Here is a 26,256-nt window from a genome sequence, read left to right as displayed (position 1 = left end):
CAGAGACCCCCCAAACCCAAGTACTACTTTTGAGAACCTGTTTTACACAGCAGTTTCCAGCAGATGGAGCTCTTTGTAATTTAATTGTAATTTTGGTACATTTAAGTCAAATCAGGCTGCTATCCTATGCCGTTACTTTGAAAGAAGTCTCACTGAGCTCAATGGAAGTTACTCACGAGTAAAAGCCAGTATGATGACTAGAGTGCTGGACTAGGTCCAAGGACCAACACCGCCCTGCCCCCCTTAGGCATGGAGCTCCCCTGCTGAGCACAGGCCAGTCACTGTCTCTCACCCAGCCTACACAGGGTTGTTAGGATAAAATGGGGAGCACACCTTGAGCTCCTTGGAGGAAAGGGGATATAAATATAACAAATAAAATGAAATGTTCATTTTAAATTAGATTTCATTGTAGCAAAGAATATGATCCACTTTGCTACACTGCAGGGTGACATTTTATATTAAGCTTTAAGAATACAATTATATAGTAAGAATAGCAGGGATATCATAAACCTCAAAGAACAAACACGAACTACTTGCATAACTATGCAAGAGGAATCTGGGCCGCTTAAGCTTTTATAATGATAATGATGATGATGATGATCATTATTTAGAGTGCAATGCAATGAGGAAATAACAGCAGAGGGGCTCCAATGTCCTGCTGGGTGACCATGGGCCAAACACACACTCTCAGCCTAACCTACATCTTAAGGTTGCTGTGAGGATAAAACGGGGGCAATGGCATGCATCACTTCGAACTCCTCTCAGCTTCACCGTCCTTCTTCTTCTTTGATGATCACTCGTAGCTGAGTAAGATTGTCTTCCACAAACACGGTTTTAACAATGGGTCCGTAAGTGACTGCGGAGGCCAATTCTGGATCCACACGTCCTTCCACAGTGGGGACATTGGTTTCTGGGCGGGAGTTGATCACGGTGTGGATTTGCCAAGCATGCCTTCCTCTTAGCACGTTTCTCCCTTGTGTCCTGAGATCGAATTTCTTCAAAGCCCATGACACTGGAGCAGTCGTAGGCCAGTGTTTCCCAGTTGTTGGTGTTTATACATTTTTTAAGATTTGCTTGAGACAGTCTTTAAATCTCTTTTGTTGGCCACCAGCATTACGCTTTCCATTTTTAAGTTTGGAATAGAGTACAGTGGTACCTCTACTTACGAATTTAATGCGTTCTGAACGCACATTTGTAAGTTGAAAAAAATTGTAAGTCGAATCCCATAGGGATGCATTGGGAGAAAAAATTCGTAAGTCGAAGCCAGATGGGCGGGGTATAAATTATTATTATTATTATTATTATTATTATTATTATTATTATTATTATTATTACTATCTAAAAATTTGTAAGTAGAAAAAATCCTATCTAAACTGCATCCAAGATGGCGGACGGAGCTCCATTCGTAAGTAGAAACATTTGTAAGTAGAGTTATTCATAAGTAGAGGTACCACTGTAGTTGCTTTGGAAGATGATCATCAGGCATCCACACAACATGACCAGTCCAACCAAGTTGATGTTGAAGAATCATTGCTTCAACACTGGTGATCTTTGCTTCTTCCAGTACACTGATATTAGTTCGCCTGTCTTCCCAAGTGGTGTGTAAAATTTTTAGGGGACACCGTTGATGGAATCTTTCGAGCAGTTGGAGATGGCGTTAATAAGTGGTCCATGTTTCACAAGCATATAGTAAAGTTGGTAGTACAATAGCTTTGTAAACTAGCATTTCGGTTTCCCTGCGAATGTCCCGGTCCTCAAACACTCTGCACTTCAATCGGGAGTAAGCTGCACTCGCAGAGCTCAGGCGATGCTGGATTTCGGCATCAATGTGGCCCTTGTGGAAAGGTAACTAACTGCCTGATAAGCTGATAAAACGGGGGCAATGGCATGCATCACTTCGAACGCCTCTCAGCTTCACCTCCCTTACAGGGTTGTTGTGATGATAAAATTGGGGAAAGTATCGTGTATATCAGCTTGAGCTTCTTGGAAGAAAAAGTGGGTTTTTTTAAAAAAAAAAGTTTAATTTTTTAAAAACCTTTTATTTATTTATTATTTTAAAGGCCCTTGTTTTTCTAAACAGTTTATGGGGGCTATAAATGAACAGATATGGTTTTCACCATAGTGGCAGTACCATTCTGGGAAGAGTATCAGCCTTTCACATTCCTCTGTCTAGGTAGCTTTGCCTCTTCATAATTCTGATTTCAGACACTGTGATAAATCGGTACATTGCCATGTTTAGCTGGTGACACGTCACAATGCTGAAAACCAGATATTGCCCAGCCCTAGTACAGAGTGCCACTGGGTATTAATCACTTTTACTGCCAAAACAGTGACTCCACTGACTGAATGTTATATATAAGGCCAGGATGGAGCAGCAGCTTCGTTTTTAAAACATCTGGATCTACTCGATTCTGTAAGAGATAGCGCTGAGGCCATCTTTACAATTCCAGTATTTCAGGATCTTTCAGAAACATTAAATGCAAATTGAAAAATGTTTTCAAGACAAATTCCAGCTAGCCCTGGTGACTATCTAATGTTTATTGGATGGATTCCCCCAAATTGATTTTTCAACTTTGAATTTACTGTTATTCATGATTTTATACTGTATTTTATGCTGCTATTATGTTGTATTATCATTAAGTGTTTTATATTTGTTGTTAGCCGCCCTGAGCCCGGGTTTCTGAACCGGGAAGAGTGGGGTATAAATAAATAAAAATTATATTACTAGCTGGGCCCGGCCACACGTTGCTGTGGTTCTTTCCTGTGATTCCCCCCACTCTGTCCGGACACATGACTTAACCTGCCCCCCTCCCCCCCCACTCCCCGGCTCATCCATGTGACTGGCCTCACTCTGTCCTGACTCACGAGCTATCGAGCCCCCTCCTCCCCCACCCCCACCCCCGTCTGAGCCCTCTGTTGTCTCTGGGGAGTGTTGGCCCCTCCCCCTGTTTCTCCATACATTGGCTACTGTGCATGCATCTTGAACATTTATATATAGATAGATTTAAAATGTTTGAAATAAGAACATGAAAAGCAGAAGTTACTATTGTTTAATTATATTTTTGGGGTTGTCATTTATTTTGGTGGGTATTGTATGATTTGGGTGTTGTTGCGTGTTTTGTGGTTTGTTTGTTTTTTGGTTATTTGGATTTTCTAATTTTGTTTTGTTTTTCTTAAAATATTTTTTATTGATTTTAATATAAACAATACAAGACAAAACACACAATATATATTCCGTCCTTCTATCCTCCCTCCCCCCACAAGTCCACTTCTGCCACCAGTGAGACCTGTAGGCGTTGAGAGTCAAAGGCGGTCCGTTTTAAAGCTGAGTTTGTCCTCCCCCCTCCTCCTCCCCCTATCCCCCCCCTGCCACCAGGAGGACCGGAGTGGAGGAGTACTGAGGTTCAGATTTCCCCCAGCTGATCCTTCAACATACAGATACAAACAAACACATATTTTTTCCATTCTTATTTTCTTAACATTGTATTTTGTGACTTCCTCGAAACTCTTCTTCCTGGACTTCTTAATTTCTTATTTTGATTATAGCGGGTTTTCTATACTTGGTTCAAAATCTTTTCCTAAAAATACTCACTTTATTCTCCTCCTTCTTCGTGCCGCCTCCCCACGAGCCCCCTCCTGCCACAAGAGGAACCCGTGGGGTGCGGCCTTCCAAAGGATGTCCATTTTTATGTCTGGGTTTCCCTCCACCTCCTCCTCCCCCCCTCAAAGCACCCCCTGCCACCAGGTGTCTCTGAGCAAAGAGAGGAAGAAAGGCCCAGACACCAATCTAACACAAATTTATTTAATGCAACTCTAAAATTTCTTCCCTCAGCCATTCCTCTTCCTCCCTCCAGAAAACTCAATTTTTATGTACAATCATTTCTCTAGTCAACCTCTTAACATTACACTTTTAAACACTCTCCTTCCCCCCCTCGGTGACTTTCCCCCAATTGGATCAACATTTCCTTTAACAGGCCAAAATTTCAGAAACCGTTATTCAACCAACATAATTCCTTTTAACTAGGGCTCTCACCCCACACCACATCTTTCCCATTTGCACCTCCATGCCTCTGTCCCCCCTTCTGCATTTCCCACCCCTCAATCGCACGTCTCCAAATTTCAGTCCCTCCAGGTTCCTCATTTTCTTGCATCTTCATTTCACTTTGTTGCTCAAAAACCACATCTTCTTTCTTTTCAAATCCTTGTTGTGCATCATCCAGAAAATGTTTTTTATATTCCACATCAGTTTCAACATTGTTCTCTATATCTTTTTCCTTTGACTTGCTCTCGCATTCAGAATTATCCTCTAAGTCCTGATCTTGAGCCACAGTCTCTAAACATGGTATGCTGTTGCAGTCTCTTGTTGATGTCTTTCAGAATTTGCAGATAGTTCAGCACAGCCTCCTGGAAGGTTGGTGAATACGCTGTATTCATTTTTTCTCTTAACCACAAGCAGACAGGAGATTAGGAGACAAAAGGCCCTGGAAATTTCCATACCTCACGGTCGCCTCCATTTTGACTTTTTCTTCTCATTGACTTTCACTTTCTCATGCATCAAATCGTAATTCCAATTATCTCCACTTTAACTTCTTCTTATAACAAATTGTATTGTTTGACAGCCGATTTATAAATCTTTCAGTTCTTTTGACAGCTTTGACAGCTGTCAAAACACTTTCGCCCTTATTCTTGCTGAGCCTTAAGGGGTGCCGGCTCAGAGGGCTGGAAAGGGTTAACAAAGTCTTTCTTTCTCTTGGGTTCTGCAATCAATTAATCCCCTTCGGCTTTGGGATATTAATTACGCTTCCTGATTGTCCATTAGAAAGAGATCGACTTCCGTTTTTTGGGATCTCTTCCTATTTATTCCAAATTATTTTCTATTTTTCCCCCTTAAAGTCAAATAGGAATTACTTACTTTTTCAGTCCAATCTTAAATTTTCTTTAGAAGAACCCGCCGCTGGCAGACAGAGGACTCGAGGCTTCACTTTCTCGGAGGCAATGTTATTATCCAAAATGGCTCCCGCGACTCCACTCCGCTGGCTCTCAGGGACTCTACTGCGTCCCTGGGCAACGGAGGAATCGCCGGTTCGGAGCCCGCTGGACTCTACGCCCCCGGGACGCTCTTCCCGGGGTTCTTACAGGGAATCCGCTCGCCCTGCGGAATTCCCCCCCTCCCCCGCGATGCCAGGGACTGCGCAGCTTGCAGTCCCTGCGTCCTCTTGTCGTCGCGACGGACCGGAAGCCTGGATTTTCTAATTTTGGAGTAGGTGTTTTGAATGTAGGATGTGGTGTTGGTTTTTTTTATTGTGCTGTTTGCAAAGTTTTATTTCTCTAGTTGGGGTTGTCATTTATTTTGGCGTGTAATGTATGATTTTGGTGTGGGTGGTTGTTGTTTTTTTGTTTTTTTATTTTTGGTGTAGTTTTTTTGTAATGTATGATGGGATGCATTTTGTTTTTTAATGTGTTGTTTGTAATGTTTTTTTAATGGTTTTTATTGTGGGTATAATTGAGGAGTATTTGGTGTAGAGGAAGGTGGGGAGAGGTCCGTTTGGGCAAAGAAAAGGATCAGGGGGTGATGATGCACCCCGGGACCCAGAGAACTACTTTAAAAATCCCAACCTGGGGGGGGGATCAAATAGCAAAGCCCCGTAGCAACAGAAGGCGCGTTCCGAAGCGCCCGAGCTGTTCGGTTCCATAAAACCCAGGAAGTGGAGAGGGAAAGGTAGGGGATTGTAAACCCCCCCTCACTGCTTTGGCTGACTCATGGTCCTCCCCCCCCATAGCTATGTGTTTTCCCCCTCCCTTTGTTGTGCCTCATCCCTGTGCCGCCCCCGGTTGTGAAAGGCCCTATTCTGTTTGTTTTTCCCTGCTTGGCAATGCTGTGGCCTATTGAAAGAGCTGGGCCTTGTTGCTGCAAAAGGACTGTTTTCAGTTGGTTGGTGTGGAATTTTGTGATGTCATCTGGCAGCGTAGCTGCTGGAGTCTTCAGAGCATCTGGTGGTGACGTCTAATTTGGGTGCCACTTTTTTGTGTTTAATCATTATTATAGGTATGAAAGGTGTGGTTTTTAAATATTTTTTTATGCAAGATCCCTCCCTGACGGGCAAGGCACGTTCTGCCCAAATTTGTTTCAATTCGGTTCAGCGGTTATGGAGAAAGGCTGTTTCATCCGCGTGTGCAATGCCTACATACATACATATATATATATAATCATTACAGACACACAAAAATAAAGACAGCATTATATTCAATTTATAACAAATATGTAGCTGTGATTTTAAAAAGCCTTTACTTCTACACTGTTGCTATTTCAATTGTCTAGGTATTTTTTCACTTTCATTGTTTTATGATATGTAAGCTTGGACTGTGAAGTATTTTATCAAGTGAAGTGTAAGACACTCAGAATAGTTTCAAATGAAACTGTACCAAATGACAGTCTATGGCTTTGGCTAAAGAGTCTGATGAACTTAATGTACCAGGCAAGACTCGGCACTGGCACACACAGGAAGTTTTTTGTGGCTTGTGACTAGCAAAGGACATTTTTTGTTGTTTTATCTCTATCACGTCCAGTAATGGTGGGTTGGTTTAGCATAGAAATTTCTGTACTCTGCTTCACTAGTGTACAAAAAAGGAAAGCAAACACACAAACCATAAGATTACTGAAAACCATCATAAAATACAAAAGCTGATAAGGCTCTTTACTGTATCTTTAATCATGAATTTGTTGTGGTTGATAATATTAGAATATGGAAAATATTTTCTGAGACAACTGACGTCTACAAGATAGGGCTGCAATTTTTGTGCTTAAGCAATGATAAACCTAGATCCTTTTCAGCTGTCTTTTCTAAAGATCAGTTTCATTTGTTGTGAGACATTAGTGTTGCATGCAGTATTAGGTGGGGGGGGAGGGGGAAAGAGGAGGAACCCAGGTAGTGGGAAATCGGGTATACGTTTTTAAAATATACAAAAGCATAACAGTGGCTCCATTGTCTTAAGCAACCTGGAAACCAGCCCTTCCCTACATTGGTGTTCTTTGGCTTAAAGTGAAAAGCAGCTACTTATAACCAGAAAACCACCAAGGAAACATCTTCAACCTGCGTTACAAGCACAGGGCAGCAAACAACTGCCAGGTAGATCTTAGCAGAATTCCCATAACATCTAATAACATTTGGAGAAGAAATTAGAAATAAGAGCCCCAGTTACAGTACAGATGACCTTGTGGTTTATTAGACTAGATCACAAGATGGCCAGTCGTTTTTCATCAGTAAATGAATCAGAACTTATTAATCACCCATATATTGCAGTGTTCTTGCTTCAGTAGAAATAGCCTTGGGAAACAGAAATAAAGCAATTCAATCAGGTAAAGATGAAGCAGAAAAGCATGCTCACCACAGGACTTGCACGAGCAGAACTAGCTCTAGAAGAAGCTCGAGATCCTGAGCCGAGGTAGCAACTGTATTCCGAAGGCTGCCCACAAACACCCCCAAAGATTGCATCAAACAGAGATGAGAAAAAAAGAAGCATTAGGATAGTAGAAATCAGACAGATTTGCTAGCATTTCTCATAAGTTAAGAGCAGGATAGCATACGGCTACAGAAAGGCAGAGTAGATGTCTCCATGCTGGAAGTTAACAAACAAACCTAAAATACATTCATTTTTTTTTAAAAAAAATTTGAAGCAAAATATTTCTGAAGAATTACATACTACCAGCCAAAATCTAGGAGTCATTGCCCGTGTAGTCTAGTGGCAGGTAAGTTTGTAGACATGTGACAGCTGGTGCTCTCACACCAGAGTTAAGATTAGATTCCAGTCTAGTCCAATAATTGTTGGAATATTTTGCATATTTTACCAAAAGAAGCATGAACTTCAGAAACTACCTTTAAGATTGTGTGCTCATATTAAATCTGCTCCAAATAACCAAATTATGTTCTTGTTACCTCTCAGGTAGACAATAATGATACAAATTAGGGTGTGAAATTTATCAACACTAGCTCCAAAATTCAAGATTTCACATAACCTCAAAGCTTTCTATGTGCACAGTGGGATTTGCGTATGGAGACCCTCTATCTCAGGCCTAGAAATAAATTCAGACATGACTCATATTTTTGGTTTGGTTTTTGGCAGAATTTAGGCCACAACTTTATTGATTACAAATCAAGTGAGTGGTTGCATAGGCTCTGGTTCTACTAGCTACCTAGGGTAGCACTGACTCAGGGCACACCATGAGTCAGCAGCCAGGTACACACCTGGGATGGGGTTACCTGACTGGCGTGCGCCAGCTGGGCCCTGATTCCCCCACATGTGCCCAGAACACTGGATTAGGGCACCCCCGCTTGGGGGAATAGCAACCATCGGTCCAATGGATTCCCTTAAGAGGAATACACACACACACATATATATATAGGGAGGTAAGGGATCATACCCCCCTATCAGCATGAACCAGAGCCTATCCGCCAACCTTACAAGTTGTGACGAATTGCTAAGCGGCAGGCGAAACCCAAATGGCAACAGCCAATCAGCAAAGTGGGGAAAATTCCTGCCGTGCCCCTGTCCCAACAACATATGACAACACATGACAGCATAGCAAGGTCAAGCGAAAGCCCTAAAATTGGGGAGCGGTGGGCGTGTGTTCCGATGCAATTCAACCGGAGAAGGAGGGTCTCTACGGTGAGTGCAGCGTTTAAATACTGGTCCATCTGACTCTTTGATTGGCAAACCCTTAGCCCAATTGCACCCCGTCAATTGGACCACCAATAGGGTGTTGTGGCTGCTCCAATTGCCCCGCCCCAACACCTAGACCTGGTCTGCTGGGACCCACCACAACGCGTGCCCTCTCTTGCAGGGAGGACCCAATTCCTCAACCTAAACAGTCTCCCTCCCCATACCTTATTACAAACTGCTCCTGAAACTACTTTCAAAAATAATTTACTAACCGGTATCTGGGGAGTCAGAATCTGTGCTAACATTGTTAATGAAATGTTACCTGGGGTATAGTTATTTGTTAACATTTTTATCCTACCCTTGCTTGCAAGAACTCGGGAAAATATACATGTTCTCCTACTTTAGCCTCTCAGCAACCCTGTGAGGTAGGGTAGGCTGAATTCACAATAATGAATACCAGTGTAACAGAAGTGGTATCCACAATGTGGGCAGCAGAACAGAACTGTGTTTGTCTACCCCAAAAACAATTACAATTCATGAGCTGGAGAATGAGAATGAGGGTCTTTGCAGATTCACATAAAGTTCATGCTTGTCTGAACCCAATGCAAAAGCATTAGCAGCACTGACTGGATTTATTCTAATGGATGATTAAACTATATTGAAATAGTTTGTACTGCACACACATTACATTCCCTATGTATCTTGTGTAATTTAAGCGGACATTTAATGTGAAATATCCCTCACCTTCTGAAATCCACTATGAATTTCATCTCACAGAATGAGGTTCACACACAGAAGACATATTTATGAAACCAATCCAGAATCTTGCTCATCTTTAAGAAGCATTTAATATGATACAATGAGAATCAGAAACTGCCTAAGCATTGATTGGTGCAAGTCCAATATCATTCAGCTAGAAGCTGGTTGACCATCCTGACATTCATTGAACAATATTCCACAATTATGCATACCGTAAGAAAATTAACTCAGAACATGAGAGAGATAATTTCAACAGTATTTCATTTTTTAAAAAATTAGTATTTTAAAAAACACCAAACTGTTAAGTGAAAATTAGCAATGGGAAATCCACATCTTCTGCTAATCATTAGTAGAAAGTGTGAGAAAAAATAGGATTTAACATTCCACCAAGTGCAGTACTGCAAAAAAGGTCTGGTCATTTAAGCATTACAATAAAAAATGATTTGTACTTCCAGAGACACTGCATAGAAGGGACATATAGTAGGAGGAAGAGTCTCTAATCTGGGGTGTGATTCAAGGTTTCACATCTTGCCTATGGAATGTTCCCCCTCCTTCTCCCACTGTTCTCCTGACCCCAAAGAGAGCCAGTTTCAAGGGGCATACGGGGAAGGAGAACGGAAGAAAGCCCGGTTGCACACATGGAATTCCTTGTGCAGGGTTTCCACTGACTGGGCTTGTTAGGTGAATCCCACCTCTGGCCTTGATCTACATTTAAAATATTATTGTCTTTATTTAAAGATGATAAATTGCAATTCGGATTTAAATAAAATAGTTCACATTGCCTGTATTCATGTGACACTCCAAACGTACTCACACACAATTATCAACTATTCCTACTTCCATTAAACCAAAGTTTGTTATATCCACGCTGGCAAATTGCGGTTGAAGCGAGTCCCTCAAACCAATATTGCAAACTACAATTTGACTCTGGCTTGCGATTCTAGTCTGGAGCACTTGCTCAAGCCAGTTTCTAGTTTAGGCATAACAGCAACATAACTTCATTCACTCTAGATGGGGTAAAACAGGAAGCAATGATTAAAGTTCCACATATGAGGGGAGCAAGGGGTGTCTAAAGCAGCCAATTTTCATACAACCTACAAGCTGCAATACATGCTCCCGCACTCTTCTAGCTGAATACCAAGGGGAACTGCACACTGTTGAACATTGCCGACTGATACCACTCTGACTTACTTTTCCTGTGGGTCATCAGCCCTCCATATAAATAAACAGGTTTAACAGCCTTGCTGCAAACCATAGTTTGGAGCAGTGGTGCCCAAATGGTTTCATACACTCATCCCAAGTGCCCTCTATCCTGCCGTATAAAAAGTATTATTCAGAATAGTGGTTTGCACAATCCACAAGGAAAGTTATGACACAACAGCATTCAAAACAGTAGCAATTAATTGCACACTTCAATTATGGGTGCCATATTTTAAAGAGCAAGGTGTCCTCTTTTTCCAGGAAACATCCTCTTTTTCATGGGTAGAGCCGTCATAGCGATCCAGCTAAAAGTAGAAGTCATCAAATGTATCCTCTTTTTGCTCTTCAAAATATGGCAACCCATCAAAATCCAATTAAAACCATTTCGTTTAATTAATTCTACAAAACCGCTGAATGTGATCTGATGCCAGCTTTTCAAAATCTGATACTCATTTGCCCCTCCAGTGCTTCCCTGCCACCCACTTGCCTCTTAGCACTCCCCTAGGTAATCCCACTGATTTAAGGACTATCAATATAGTTTGAGAATGATTTGTGTTCTTATGTACCGTATTGGCCTGAATATAAGCAGCACCTGCAAATAAGCCGCACCTTTAAAATTGGGGGGGGGGGGAGGGAGAGAGAAAGGACCATACCCGAATATAATCCACTCCCTTAAAATTCCGCATGCACTCACACCCGTAAATGGCAAATGTAGAAGAAAATCCTACGGGTACTAGAGAGGACCCGTAAGTGGGTTAAACACCTGTTTGTAGCACCATAAACAGGGCCATCTTAAGCGCCCCTGGCACCATGGTGCACCGGATCCCTCCGGCGCCCCTCCCGTTTCCCGGTGGGCGGGCGGGCGCAGCGCGGCTGCCACAGGCGCTGCTGCGCGATGGGCGGGCAGACACAGCACAGTTGCCGCGGGCGCAGCTGCGCAGCGGACCGGCCGGCCAGCGGGCGGGCGCAGCTTGCGGCGCCCCCCTGGTGGGCTGGCGTCGTGGTGCCCTGCGCTACCTAGCCTGGCCGTAGGGCCAGCCCTGACCATAAACGTAAATAAAAAATCAACACAGCCGGAACTCAGTTGTAAATCTTAATGCATTCTGGAAGCCCATTCGGCTTCTGAAACATTCGACAACTGAGGCTCAATGGGGCGGTTGGCAAGCCCTATTGAGAAAAAAGAGAAAGATGATCCAAGGGGAAAGGGAGAGAGTGTGCCTCTCCTCATGTATGGCCCGGCAAAGGAAGGGATCCAGGGTTGTGGGAACTCACATCCAAAAAGAACCTATGAGGGTGTGGAAGGAAGATTGAGAGGAGAAGCCATTGTACTCCCTGCCCCCGTGCTGTCATTCAAAGTGAAATGGTTGGTGCATAAAAGCGCATTTTGGTAAGGTTGCGAATTTAAGCTGCACTTTAACTTTTCACGGTTGGAATTTGGAAAAGAAGTGTGGCTTATATTTGGGCCAATACGGTAGCTGCCTTGTTTTACGCTTTCTGGATGTCTCATAATCATATTATAAAGTTGTTGTGTTCTAGGTTATAAATCAAGAACCACTAGTTGTTGTTTCTTTTTGTTTTTGAGTGTGTTTCCTATTAATAATAATAAAAAATGGTGTGACACCAGCATTCTGTTATTCTGAAAGTGTGGCCCAGAGAAAAAAGTTTGAGGATCCTTGACAGAAATTAGCACCAGGGTCAAGTCCTCCTCCCTCTACTCATCTCCTTTGTGTGCCTGTTTCAACATTTTAGTCCCGTTTTCTTTAAACCAGAGTTCCCTGTTATGAACACACACAGACACACACACACACACACACACAAAAGAACCTGGTTTTAAAAGACAAAGACTTTGGAAGTATCAAATGTCTTTTGGAAAACTGTTTATCTGTCTTAATTTCATTGTTGTACACTGCAATGATATTTGTTAATGCTTATCAAAGTGTGGAAGTCAGGTAAGGGGTAAGAGAGAAGCATGCAGGTCAAACACACATTCTCAGCTTGCGGAACCATGGTTTAGGAAACCAGGCCTGTTATATCTGAAAGGGCTCATTGCATCTTACGAGCATCATTTGACACACAAGGAACAGCATTTGGGTCTAAACAGGAAGCAGCCATTATTTCAGGTAGTTACAGAAAGTGGACTTTTTAGAAAATACTGCAGGCAACCCGTTCTACACAAGCTACTGCAATAGAACATGTTTTAGTACAAAACAGAAACAAGGCCAGCACAAAAATGTGGAAACCATCTTACAGGACGTGAACTAGAGGCACTATACCGACGATTCCCACTGTTAAAGTTCTCATCATACAGAGATGCCTACAATTAAAAAACAGAGTCAGAACAGTATTGGTAGATTTGGGAGGTTCAAAATACAGCAAGGTGCAAAATAAAAGAGACAAAGGAAATGGAAAGGAAGAAACAAAATAAATGTCAATATCTCCTACAGTGTAGTGCAAGCAGCATGCAAGGCAAGGATGGGGGGGAAACCCCTGCAAAACTAGTCTGAATGCATGCAGAATTAAAATGAGGGATCCCACTCTTCACATCAGGAATGTTGCTGTGCTCCTTGTGCTCTAGCTGCGTCTCTTTTAAACTCAGTACCCTGTAGGTATTGCACAACAATTCCTAAATGAATGGAAATCTTTTTACACAATTGAAAGTTTGAAACAGTTTCAAAGAAAAAGAAACAAAGATTGCTTGGCTCACTGGTACCGGTAGATTCCTGCATACAATTGAATAGAAGGCAAAAGAGGTCAGCTTGGAGGCAGCATGAAGAAAAGGAGCAAATAAAGCAGGCATTCCCAAACTGCGGCCCTCCAGATGTTTTGGCCTACAACTCCCATGATCCCTAGCTAAGGGGACCAGTGGTTGGGGGAGATGGAAATTGTAGTCCAAAACATCTGGAGGGCCGAAGTTTGGGGGTGCCTGAAATAAAGGTACTAGGAGGGGATGGAAGCAGGAATATGGTCTTGAATACAACTGGAACTGAGGAGCCTACGCTGAGTGGTAAAGGTAAAGGTAAAGGGACCCTGACCATTAGGTCCAGTCGTGACCGACTCTGGGGTTGCGCGCTCATCTTGCGTTATTGGCCGAGGGAGCCGGCGTACAGCTTCCTGGTCATGTGGCCAGCATGACAAAGCCGCTTCTGGCGAACCAGAGCAGCGCACAGAAACGCCATTTGCCTTCCCGCTGTAGCGGTACCTATTTATCTATTTGTACTTCGACGTGCTTTCAAACTGCTAGGTTGGCAGGAGCTGGGACCGAGCAACGGGAGCTCACCCCATCGCGGGGATTCGAACCGCCATCCTTCTGATCAGCAAGCTCTAGGCTCTGTGGTTTAACCCACAGCGCCACCTGTGTCCCACGCTGAGTGGTAGCTAGGCCTATTAAGGTTGCCTTACCTCAGTATTTGCACTCCTGCCAACCTAGCAGTTCAAAAACATGTCAAAGTGCAAGTAGATAAATAGGTACCACTCCAAGCAGGAAGGTAAACTGTGTTTCCGTGTGCTGCTCTGGTTCGCCAGAAGCGGCTTTGTCATGCTGGCCACATGACCCGGAAGCTGTACACCGGCTCCCTCGGCCAATAACATGAGATGAGTGCCGCAACCCCAGAGTCGGTCATGACTGGACCTAATGGTCAGGGGTCTCTTTACCTTTACCTTTACCTCAATATTTGCAGACTGGCTCCTTTCAATTCATATATTCAAAACAGGATCATTGTCAGTGCTGATTATTTATTTTTACTGATTCAAAGCCTAAGGGCTTTGTGTGGGCAGCAACATGTTCAAATAGGCTTCTGTACCAAAAGGCTTAAGGATACACATACACACACTCTCTCTCTTCTCCTGCCTTCTCAGCTCCCAATTGTGGTGAGAATAAATTAAGAGTGTGGAAATTTCAAACTCTATCCATAAAGAAAAACCAGTGACAGGTAAGCATAATGCAGGAGTGAATGAATGAATGAATAAACAAACAAACAAACACAGTACTGTACTACGAGCAGCAACACTGCACTACAACTTAAGAGAGTTCGGCTTTCCTTGCAGGGTATCCAGTGATCAGTTTCTGTACCTATCAAACTTATTTAATAACATCAGGAGCAAGTTACTAGAAACATTATGGCCACTGAATTAATCTTAAACACAGGGATTTCCCCTCCAAAGAAAAATAGGTGCCGCAACTCACCATGAAATTGTTACAGTAAGCTGCTGGGTAACTTGGGGCAGATGCTGGTTTGACAACAGCTGCATTCACTGCCTGCGGAGGTGCTAAAAACTAAGGAAAGCTGTTTCCCTAGCTGGTTCAAGGATCACCCCTGGTTCTGGTGCAAGTCAAATAAATGTGCCCTCCCCTCCCTCATTCTCTTAGATTCAGGCATCCGCTAGGCCAGCTTGGGGGGGGGGGGAGCTAATTCAAATGTGTGTGTTTGTGCACGGGCAATGGTAGAGACCTGCTAGGAAAGCTTAAAGCCCACTGTCACTCCATGGGAGACATATGGAAGAAAAGGAAATACATCTGTCAGGAATGCTTTGGTGGTGTTTCCTGCTGGGCAGGGGGTTGGACTGGATGGCCCTTGTGGTCTCTTTCCAACTCTATGATTCTATGAAATTGGCCCCAGCTCACAGCACAATTAGGAGCAGCTAGGAGCTAGGTGTAGACTTGCATATGCTGGCCAGTTTCTGTCTTGACTTGAAATGTTCATTTTGGGCTTCTCAGAAGTATGTAAAGGCAAGAAGCGGGCAGGGGGAGTGCCGACCCACAATGGTGCATACCTGAGAGGTGCCAGAACTGTGCTCCAGCTGGAAAAACCCCCCGCCCCGCACTGCTTAAACATGAAACTTTGTAGAAGCCTCATAGATCTGTAAAGGTTACAGATTCCAGTCGTTTGATTTCAATGTCAGCTTTACTGCTCTGGGCAGAAGACCTAAAGGACGTTGGACACCGCAGTATTGAAAGTAGAGTTGATACAGGGCAGCAGCCAGTTCCATATGGATAAAAACAATAGTTCTGAAACGAAGAATGTTGCCTTTTTTTTTAAAAAAAAAGTGTGTGTGTGAGTAGTAGCAGGCGTTACCTGAGAAGAGTCCTGTGTGTGTGTGTGCAGTGGGAATGACCCCAAAATGACTCCTGCCAACCTAACAGTTCAAAAGCACGTCAAGTGCAAGTAGATAAATAGGTACCGCTACAGCGGGAAGGTAAATGGCGTTTCTGTGTACTGCTCTGGTTCGCCAGAAGAAGCTTTGTCATGCTGGCCACATGACCTGGAAGCTGTACACTGGCTCCCTCGGCCAATAGTGCGAGATGAGCGCTGCAACCCCAGAGTTGGTCACGACTGGACCTAATGGTCAGGGGTCCCTTTACCTTTACTAGGTGCAAAACTGTGAATTACAGATGTTTTCCCATATTTGTTTTAAATGAATTTTTGCTCATGATCTAAGAAGCAAGTTTCTGGACTTTTGTTCACTGCCCCCTCCAGGAGACTTCTAGCACCAGAGAAAAGGCTGCACTTTTCTAGGAGAAAATAAGAGATGGCAGAAACTGCTTGATGAGGGCTGCTCCAAATCTGGTCTGCGCCCATTCATACATTATGGAAATAATCAAGTCTGCCCATTCAAATTAGGTATAAAAGTGACAACATCAAAACCTATCTTAAGCTTTAGCAAGGAAAATTAAAATGTTGTTCGTGCATGTTCAAATAAAATAAATAAATGCTTCTGACCACGCCCTTCGTAGTGAATATGAACACACAGAAAATTACTGCGTGGTAGGTGGCACTTTAAATTCCAAACATTACACTCTTATGTAACTCTTTTAAAAACTTTCCTGTTAAACGCGAATATGTTTGACAATTAAGCTGTGTGTAAATTAGGATTGCCAGAGCTTGAAGAGCAAAAAAGGGACAGCCTCAGCTGCTGCTAGACCAAGCTGGGGGAAGAGACAAGCACAGGGCTGTGTGCCTCTTTCCCCAGCTCAGGCTGGCAGCGGCCGCGACATGCAGAGCAGCCCGGCACCCGAGCCACCCACCCCTAAGCCTCCACCTGACTCCAAGCCTGAGCCTGTACCACCCAAGCAAAAAATCCAACTAAATAAATTTTAAAAAACCAGAATGGAAATTTCCTTTAAAATCCCTTCCAGTTGAGATTCAGACCACATCATGGGACTGAAACTGCCTTGGTCGCTCTGGTCGATGATCTCGAGGGCTAGGGACAAAGGTGAGAGCTGTTTCCTAGTTCTGCTGGATCTCTCAGCAGCTTTTGACACCATCAACCATAACATCCTTCTGGACTGTCCAGAGGGGTTGGGAGCTGGGGGCACTGTCATACAGTGGTTCTGCTCCTTCCTCCTGGGCCGTGTTCAGATAGCGGTGGTGGGGGATGAGTGTTCAGTCCCATGGGCTCTCACTTGTGGGGTGCCTCAGGGTTCTGTCCTCTCCCCCATCTTTTTAACATTTACATGCAGCCACTGGGAGAGATCATAAGGGGTTTGGGTTGGGTGTTCATCAGTATGCGGATGATACCCAGCTCTACCTCTCTTTCAAATCAGAATCAGTGATGGCGGTGAAGGTCTGGAGGCGGTTGGAGGATGGATGGCGGCTAACAGGTTGAGGTTGAATCCTGACAAGACAGAAGTACTGTTCGTGGGGGACAGGAGGACTCCCTGGTCCTGAATGGGGTAACTGTGCCCCTGAAGGACCAGGTGCGCAGCCTGGGAGTCATTTTGGACTCACAGCTGTCCATGGAGGCGCAGGTCAATTCTGTGTCCAGGGCAGCTGTCTATCAGCTCCATCTGGTACGCAGGCTGAGACCCTACCTGCCTGCAGACTGTCTCACCAGAGTGGTGCATGCTCTAGTTATCTCTCGCTTGGACTACTGCAATGCGCTCTATGTGGGGCTACCCTTGAAGGTGACCTGGAAACTACAACTAATCCAGAATGCGGCAGCTAGACTGGTGACTGGGAGCGGCCGCCGAGACCACATAACACTGGTCTTTCAAGACCTACATTGGGCTCTCAGTACGTTTCCGAGCACAATTCAAAGTGTTGGTGCTGACCTTTAAAGCCCTAAATGGCCTCGGTCCAGCATACCTGAAGGAGCGTCTCCACCTCCATCATTCTGCACGGACATTGAGGTCCAGCACCGAGGGCCTTCTGGCAGTTCCCTCGGTACGAGAAGCCAAGTTACAGGGAACCAGGCAGAGGGCCTTCTCGGTAGTGGCACCCGCCCTGTGGAACACCCTCCTATCAGATGTCAAAGAAATAAACAACTACCAGACTTTTAGAAGACATCTGAAGGCAGCCCTGTTTAGGGAGGCTTTTAATGTTTAATAAGATTTTTTTATTTCATTTTTCTGTTGGAAGCTGCCCAGAGTTGCTGGGGAAACCAGGTGGGTGGGGTATAAATAATAAATAACAAATATAAATAAATAAATAAAATCCCCTCGGATGGGTACGGAGGCCCCCAAAAGAGGACATGTTCGGGTTTGTAGCGCAAAGGAACAGTAGAAGTTTAGAATGGCAGGGAAGTACCATTTTTGCGGGGAAGTTGTGGAAGTAGACGCTAACATACCATGTGGAATATTGAGGAGGATCTGCACCCTCCTTGAAAAATTTTTTGGGAAGCCCTCAGCCCACTGTCCTTCCCAATGGCACCCCTGGTTAGTAACTAAGGGATTTTCCCCCAATGCATTTTCCAAAATTTAATACATACATCTTTCAATTCTCTTCATCTCATTTCTCCAGACTTCCCTATCCATCCCTCCATGGCTTTCTGCTTGGTCCTTGCTACGCTGCATATCCATTTGATTCTATCCGAAGTGTTCTTTACTGCTGCTCACATATCTATCCCTACTTGGATTTTGTTTTTCCTGGCTGTTGTACCGTACCTCTTTAAATATTCTCCAGGCTATTTCCACTTTTGCCTCACCCATCTCTCATCATGCTTTCTTATCATTAGGATTTAACATTCTACCAAATGTAGTACTGCAAAAAAGGTCTGGTCATAAAACATTACAGTCAAACATGATTTGAACTGCCACAGAGACACTGCATGGAAGGGACAAACATAGCAGGAGGAAGAGGATCTAATATGGGATCTGTTTCAAGGTTTTGCAGCTTGCCTATGGAATGACCCCCCCCTCCCGCCCCCCCCCACTGTTCCTTTTGTTGGGACAGCCCAACAATTTTAGCCTTTTTTCTTTAAATGCAAAAGCTATGATGTTGTCTCTTTTTTCTTTTTTAACATTACATTGTAACGCATCACCCAGCAGCTGGAAAACAGGCACAATTAGCAGACAGACGTATTGTTAGCAGTTTCACAAGCAGCAACCGCAGGCTTCTAGTGGGAGGGAAAGGGAAGACGAGCAGAACAGAGCTGACAGACACACCAAAGGCAAATGTGCATTCCATTCATAGAGATCACATGCTCAATGCACAGCGCAAGTGACATGAACTGCAGCAAGAAGATGTTTCTAAGACGTTAGCAGAACATGGTCGACATATGTGATATATGAAAGAGATTCTACACAAAGGGAGAGCAAGAACCAACCCTGTAGCTTCTGGCTTCACTGTACAACAAGGAGGGCTGAGAACGACAAGGAACACAATCGGTTTTTAACGCACTTAGAAAATGAAGGGAGAAGGGAGATCTACTGCTTGTTTGCTGTGGAATTCCTTGTGCTGTCAGTTACTACAATATATATGCTGTAGTGCAAGGTAAATCAGAATATGGCAGAGGTAGCCATTTCTGCTTAAATGGTCAAAAAGCCAAAGGCAAGTGAGAGTTAGATGGCAAGGTGAGCAAATTTACGCATATTACATACAGGAAGGGAGGATACTATTGCAAAAGTACAACACAATAATTGGGATGCGAACATTAATCACAGAGCATGAATTAAAACATCTAGGTACAAGAGACAAAAACAAAGCTATGATACTCCGGCTTCCGTTTCAGCTACAATGCTGTAATGGCAAAGGAAGCTCCCTTGACAACAAACATAAGAGGCAAGCATGTCAACTTATTGGGACGCAGCTTTAAAAATAATGGAACATTTGTAAGTAATGCCAATCTATGTTTCTGCACACACACAAAACACACTGAACTATTAAGAAAGTAGACTGAAAAGACTAGCTATAAACCACCATGCAAAAGTAGCTAAATTAGAAAATTGGAGGAGACATCTTGGTAGAAGGCAAACATGTGGAAGTATCTCATAGAACATACGAAATTGTAGGGGCAGGGACACACACACTCTAACACACTACATGCAGGAAGGAAAAAAACAGAACTCTGACCAGGAAAAATACATGTTAGTTTCTGCATGCAAATTAGGCAAATTCAACCCCAGTGAAGGCTGTAAAGCTTTTAAATCAGTGATTTCTTTTGGGGGGGGGGGTGTATTGCAGGAATTGTTAAATCTATTCTATACACTGTACAATCTACTTTTTATTGATAAAATGCAGATACAATTAAAACATTTATCTCTTACTTCCCTCGGTGGCTTTCAGAATTGCTAAGGCAAATATGATGAGATCAAAAGGATGATTACATGATTAAAAATGAATAAATGATTCAGGACAGAGGTAGGACAGAGTCTTGTGCTGTCTGGGAACCAGCATTATATTTTACCTTTTTCAAACAGAAGTGGAAATAAGGATTTAAAAGGAAAACCAAAATGGCAGAGGGCCTTCTTGGTAGTGGCACCCTCCCTGTGAAATGCCCTCTCGTCAGATGTCAATGAGATAAAGAATTACACAACTTTTAGAAGACATCTGAAGGCAGTCCTGTATCAGGAGCTTTTTAATGCTTAATTTTTTAAAATTATGTTTTAGATATGCTGTAAGCCACCCAGAATGACCGGGGAAACCCAGCCAGATGGGCAGGGTATAAATATAATAATAATACAACTAACCTTGAGAATATTGGAGGTAAACAAAAGTATATGGAATCACTCATTTATTACAGCCTCTTAAATTAACAGGCTGAGGTTATACTGCCCAGGGGTAACTAAAATGTTCAACAAAAATGGCAGGGAGGAAAACTGACAGACCCGGTTTCCATTCTGGGAAGAAGGTTGGGATTTGGAAGGAAAACCACTGCAAGGAAGACTAAGGTCAGAGTAGCAGGAAGCCTGCGTAGATATAAAAAGTTTTAAAAACAAGAATGAAGAAGATGTCATTTCTTCCAAATCAGAGTCCTCACTGAATATACTATCTGCTGTACCCAGACTATGGGATTAGAAAGCATTTCCAACACCATGTTGCCCAAAACAATATTTTTGAGGAGTGAATAACTATCATTCTGTTGGATAAGATGGTGTCTATTTCAGATGCCTATGTTTTAAATGCTGTTCCATGTAAAAGAAGAACAATAGTTTTTTTCCACTCTAGTTTTCAGTACAGAGAACACCTATAATTTACTTTAATATCCTCTCTCTTTGAGCACCTAGTTCATTTCAAGATGCAATTCTGAAACATAAAGAATGCAGGAAGATATATAAACAATATTCAACTATTGCTTATTAGCAAGTTATTTCTATTTAGATGAAAATCATGCAACCATGAGTTCAATAATATAGGCATTGTGGGTACTCACCAACTTTCCTCTAAAAAATAGTCTTGCCTTTTCCAGGCATTGAGTCGTTCCTACCTTTCTAGCTATGAAACAGAACTAGACTGGTAAGAAAAGAGGCTTGCCTCCACTACCTGAACACTCCTTTAAGTAGGTAGGACAAACCAGAATATTAGGATGAGTGACACACCCATTGCAGCTGCGAGAAGAAAAGTCATCCCAGCCTTGTTTGAAGAGTACACATCCATCTTTTCTTAGTTTTATTTTAGGAAGCAATATGCCAGTGGCAGAATGGATCTCAAAAGGTTCCGTTGTCAGAATAAACACTGTATTAATTGGCAAACCTCCAAAGATATAATATATTCACTTTGGCCTATAAAGCATTCTTGTTTCTCCCATTATTCCACACAAACAATGGTATTAACCCTTTCTGTATTATAGAAAGGATACCCTGCTCACACCCAATGGTGGATTCATTGATATGAAAAATGTATACTTGCTTGGTATAAGGCAGTCCTCCCCAAACTGGTGCCCTTCAGATGTTTTGGACTAAAGCTCCCATCAGCCCCAGTCAACATAACCAATGGTCAAGGATGATTGGAGTGGGAGACCTCCAGGTTGGTGCAAGGGGTATAAGTGAATTAAGGGGTCATTGTTCAGAAATACTATTTTCTATGCATTCCTTCAGAAGAATCTTCCAAGAGTGGAAAGATCACATAATTAAAGGGTACAAATTCATTTATTTAATCTAAACTTTTCCCCCAAATTAGGTCTATTTCAATTTGAGATTCCTGCATTGCAGGGGCTTGAACTAGATGACCCTTAGGGTCCCTTCCAACTCTCTGATTCTGTACTTCGTATAGCAACTTGGTTTCCCTTTTCTGATTCTTGGTTATATTATTATTCCATATTTTCATTAAATACAGCAATTCTGAGTTATAGCTACAACTATTATTATCTGTATCATATATACGTATACAGTACTCGGCTTAGTTATAGAAGCTTCAATATAGTCTTCTTCCACATCATATTACAGTAACTCTGGTAGGGCTAGTTGACAAAACTGGATGTGATCCAACTCACATCTTAAAAGGCCTGATGATTTTATGGCAGAGAATAGTATTAAGCATTCCACCATCGTTTATCTCAACTTTAAAGATGAAACAAATTTTATCTCCCCCCCCCCCCCCCCGGAACATGATCACTTAATGCCAACAGGTTTCTCGTCCATAAATAATAATAATAATAATAATAATAATAATAATAATAATAATAATAATAATAATTTATTATTTATACCCAGCCCAGTGAGTGGCTAACTGAAAGTATTTTTATATATACTGTTGCGTTGGCAAGAAGGCTCTCATGAAGGATGGAGGGGGAACCATCCTTGCTCCTCTTAAGCTAGATTTCTTTTTATTTTTTGCAATATTGCATGGTACCAGGCCAACAATGAGTGACACAAGATTGTCAAAGCTTGTTTTGCTTCTACAAAACCAGCCCAACTACTCTGCGCATTCCAGTTGAAGTATACACCTTCTTAAATTCAGAGTCATCACATTCACAATTTCACTGCTTCCTTAAATATTGTTGGTTGTGTGTAAAACAGATTTATACAGTAATAGTGTTTCGCTGGATTCTGAATTCATTTGCGCTCTTCAAAGTATTATGCTTCCCCCACAACTAATTTTTTTTGCTTTGTTTGATCTTACTTTTTAATTCTTTTTTGTCCTCAGGGTATATAGACCTGCCCAACTTGGTCGACTGCTTCATGCAACTGACAAAGTGGGGTTTGACAAATGGAAGCTTTTGCCACCATACATCTGTTGTACCTTATAAGCTAACAAGACTTTGCTGTCTTTGCATATTCTTAGTACAGGTTATCACCAAAGAATAAGGCTGGGTACATTAAGAAGGCTGCCTAATTATTGCTTTCATCACAAACAAAATTTAAGAATTAAAAAATCTACTAACCCTGCTAGATTTTCTACTCTGGGATGAACCATACATCTCTTCTTCGTAACCATTTGTCTGTCGTAAGAGGGAGAGGGAGAGAGAAAGAGAAAGGAGAGTAAAGAACAGCCATATGAAATTCATTTTGAAGTAGCAGGATAGAATTTGTCTATAAGAACACTAAACCAAACTTGAGAAAGAAGACAGATCCAGCCTAGGCTACCAGAAATTCAGAGTTTCTCAGGAAGATGCTAAAAACAACAACAGTTTCTCATAATTCCTGTAAATCGGATAATTCTTTAGTTATGCATCGATTTTAACAAAGGCAATATAATAGCAAAAAATATAGAAAATTATAAATCTCATGTTGTTGTTTAGTAGGGAGAATAGATTGCCTGGAAAGAGTGAAGCAAGCAGAATATGTGCATCTTTATTCACTGTTACAAACTTTATTCACTGTTACAGATACTAATCAATTCAGTATCCCTCTAATAAACAAATTGTGTGACCATAATTCAATGTGCCCACCACAATTGTAGTAAACCCTTCTCATTTGATCATAGTTATTACCATTGGTAATAAACCTATATATGAACTATGAGTTAGTTACAAACTATGAACATTGCACAAAATGAATTGGTCATATACACTAATGACATTTTATCTTGCCCTTCCTCCAAGGAGTTCAGGGTATTATACAAAGAGATAAGTCACCAAGTAAGCATTATAGCTGAGACGACATCTGAACACAGGTTTTCCTAATCTTAGGACAGGCACCTTAGTTACTATACAACACTGACTGTATGGGGTCTTTGGAAGGGGAACATATCAATTTTTACTTTTTTAAATACAAGCGATCAGCTCACAGACCCTTCCCCACCCCCCTAATTTTATGGTCTGCTCTAGCAAAGCTCCCAGTACAGGCAGGTAAGAGGCTGGAGGTGTCCTGGAGCAACAGAGAGAAAACATCCCAAAATCTGAGGCTGAGCTAATAAAGGTTTGGAACAAGGGAGGTAACTGATACTAAACAAAGTCTTTTTACATAAAAGGTTGGACTTTTTCAAATTTAAACAACAATTTAAACTACAAGATATATATTGTTCTAATAGAAAGTGATGTTTTTGAAGGAAGTACATTTATCATTCATTTGGAATATATTACAGTGGTACCTCGACTTACGAACGACTCGACAACCGAATTTTTCGACTTACGAATGGGGGTAATGGCCGCACGCTTATGAATGTCTTGACATCCGAAAGAAAAGTCGCTCTTCTCTCTCCCCATTGTCCAACAATAGGGCACCACATTTTTCCTCTCAGAATATTATGGAAATGCATGTTTTGGAACTAAGGCATTTCCCCAGAAACACAATGTTATTCACATATCTATAGCATAAACAGACTACCAGAACTAAAATCACTTGTAAAATGCAGTCGTTTTTCAATCTCTCTTTTCACCTTCCCTATGCTACTGTTCTCAGGGGAAGATAGAACCTTTGAATACTGTACATACTGTTTTGAAGTTCATCCTTTTGGTCCTCTCTGTCTCTAATCCAGTCTGAAGCAAGGGGAAGAATGCAGAATGAAAAGGCTATCAGTCTTTCAATTCCCACTTCTCCCATATCCACAAGTGAAATTGAAATTTGGCTCTTAGTGAAATCTTACCATTTATGTAGGCATGTACATGCTCAAAGGATTCAGGAACAATGCCACTGAGAAGACCTGCCCTTTTGCAAATCACAGGAATGCTCTCAAAAACCAGCTGATAAGAGTTCTATTATACTTGCCTACAAGGTTAATCTAACTATCTGACCAAACTACTGCAGCTAGGAAGTAAGCACAATGACACAGTTCTCATGCTGCAGCCACTGGTGGAGGAAGAGGAGCGCGGGGGGGAGCGCACCGCCCCCGGCAGCGCAATCCCGGTGGAGTGCCATCGCGGCTGCCCCCCTGCCCATGCTGGTCGCCACGCCCCTGCGGGCGGTGCGCCACGCCCCCGGGATGTGCACCAGCCCCCCTGTTCTCTCCCCCCCCCCCGTGTCAGAGCATGACGGTCTGCCACTGGCTGCAGCAGCACAATGAACCAAGTCTGGGTTGACAACAGGAGATAGGGGGAAAGGAAACCCTGAGTGATGTATGTGGCCAAGTTGACTGCAAGTTACTAATCACTACTTCAGCATGATTGCAACTTTAAGCTCCACATATCTGAGCTACTTCAATATCAGCTGAATGCAAAATTTGAAATCTGTCATTATCCCAACCATTAGAATCACATCTGATGATTCTCAAAATCAGGTTTTGATTCAAATTCAAACATTTCTTCAAGATTAATAATTTCAGAGATGACTTGGGAGTTGAAACATTATTTATCATGCTATTTGGATAATTTTGTAAGGAAAATGGAAAAGTCCAACAACTTAATGCTGACAGTCTCTTTTGCTGTGTAAAAGTTCCAGGCTAAAATATAAGCAGGGAATCACCCCCTATACACACAAACGTTTTTGAATTTTAAATTATAAGCTATGCATTTTTTTAGTCTCTGTTTTTTCGTCACATCAGGCAGATACAAATAATAATAGAAAATGTGTCAGGTTTCCTAATAATGCTATAAGCAACCGGGGAAAAGGTTGATTGTACAGTAAGTGTTGCTATATAAATGGTGCAAAATACACATGCATAAGATCACATTGAAATATAATTCCCCGCCATACTTAGAGAGCCTGGCAGGCCTGTGTAATGCTCACTGATGCTTACTTTAATACAGGCTCAAGCAGACAAAAAAATTCACAGCAACAGGGGTCAGCAACCTTTTTCAGCCGTGGGCCGGTCCACCGTCCCTCAGACCATGTGGTAAAGGTAAAGTTAAAGGGACCCCTGACCATTAGGTCTAGTCGTGACCGACTCTGGGGTTGCGGCACTCATCTTGCTTTATTGGCCGAGAGAGCTGGCATACAGCTTCCAGGTCATGTGACCAGAGCAGCACACGGAAACGCCGTTTACCTCCCCGCTTGGAGCGGTACCTATTTATCTACTTGCACTTTGACGTGCTTTCAAACTGCTAGGTTGGCAGGAGCAGGGACCAAGCAACGGGAGCTCACCCCGTCGTGGGGATTCAAACTGCTGA

At 42.6% G+C, this 26,256-nt stretch overlaps 1 protein-coding gene across 20 annotated transcripts in view; it reads right to left on the bottom strand.

The window, feature by feature from the left end:
* LRRFIP1 (LRR binding FLII interacting protein 1) overlaps nt 1-26,256 on the bottom strand; it is a 118,837-nt gene that overhangs the window by 37,708 nt on the left and 54,873 nt on the right. For 8 of the 20 annotated variants that reach the window (XM_060282798.1, XM_035140421.2, XM_060282737.1 and 5 more), the window contains 5 exons: nt 24,646-24,690; nt 23,155-23,211; nt 20,660-20,740; nt 12,866-12,931; nt 7,387-7,464 (listed from right to left, as the gene is read on the bottom strand). The exons of 5 other annotated variants lie outside the window; for them this stretch is intronic. In XM_060282798.1, coding sequence (XP_060138781.1) covers nt 7,387-7,464; nt 12,866-12,931; nt 20,660-20,740; nt 23,155-23,211; nt 24,646-24,690 — 327 coding nt within the window. The remainder of the gene's footprint in view (nt 1-7,386; nt 7,465-12,865; nt 12,932-20,659; nt 20,741-23,154; nt 23,212-24,645; nt 24,691-26,256) is intronic. 7 more of the 20 variants (XM_060282802.1, XM_060282731.1, XM_035140526.2 and 4 more) reach the window with 5 other exon arrangements.

This window comes from Zootoca vivipara, chromosome 1 (assembly GCF_963506605.1).
Source record: "Zootoca vivipara chromosome 1, rZooViv1.1, whole genome shotgun sequence".
NCBI classification, from domain to species: Eukaryota; Metazoa; Chordata; class Lepidosauria; order Squamata; family Lacertidae; genus Zootoca; species Zootoca vivipara.
The sequence above is the reverse complement of the archived record's forward strand: the minus strand, read 5'-3'. Positions and strand labels throughout refer to the sequence as shown.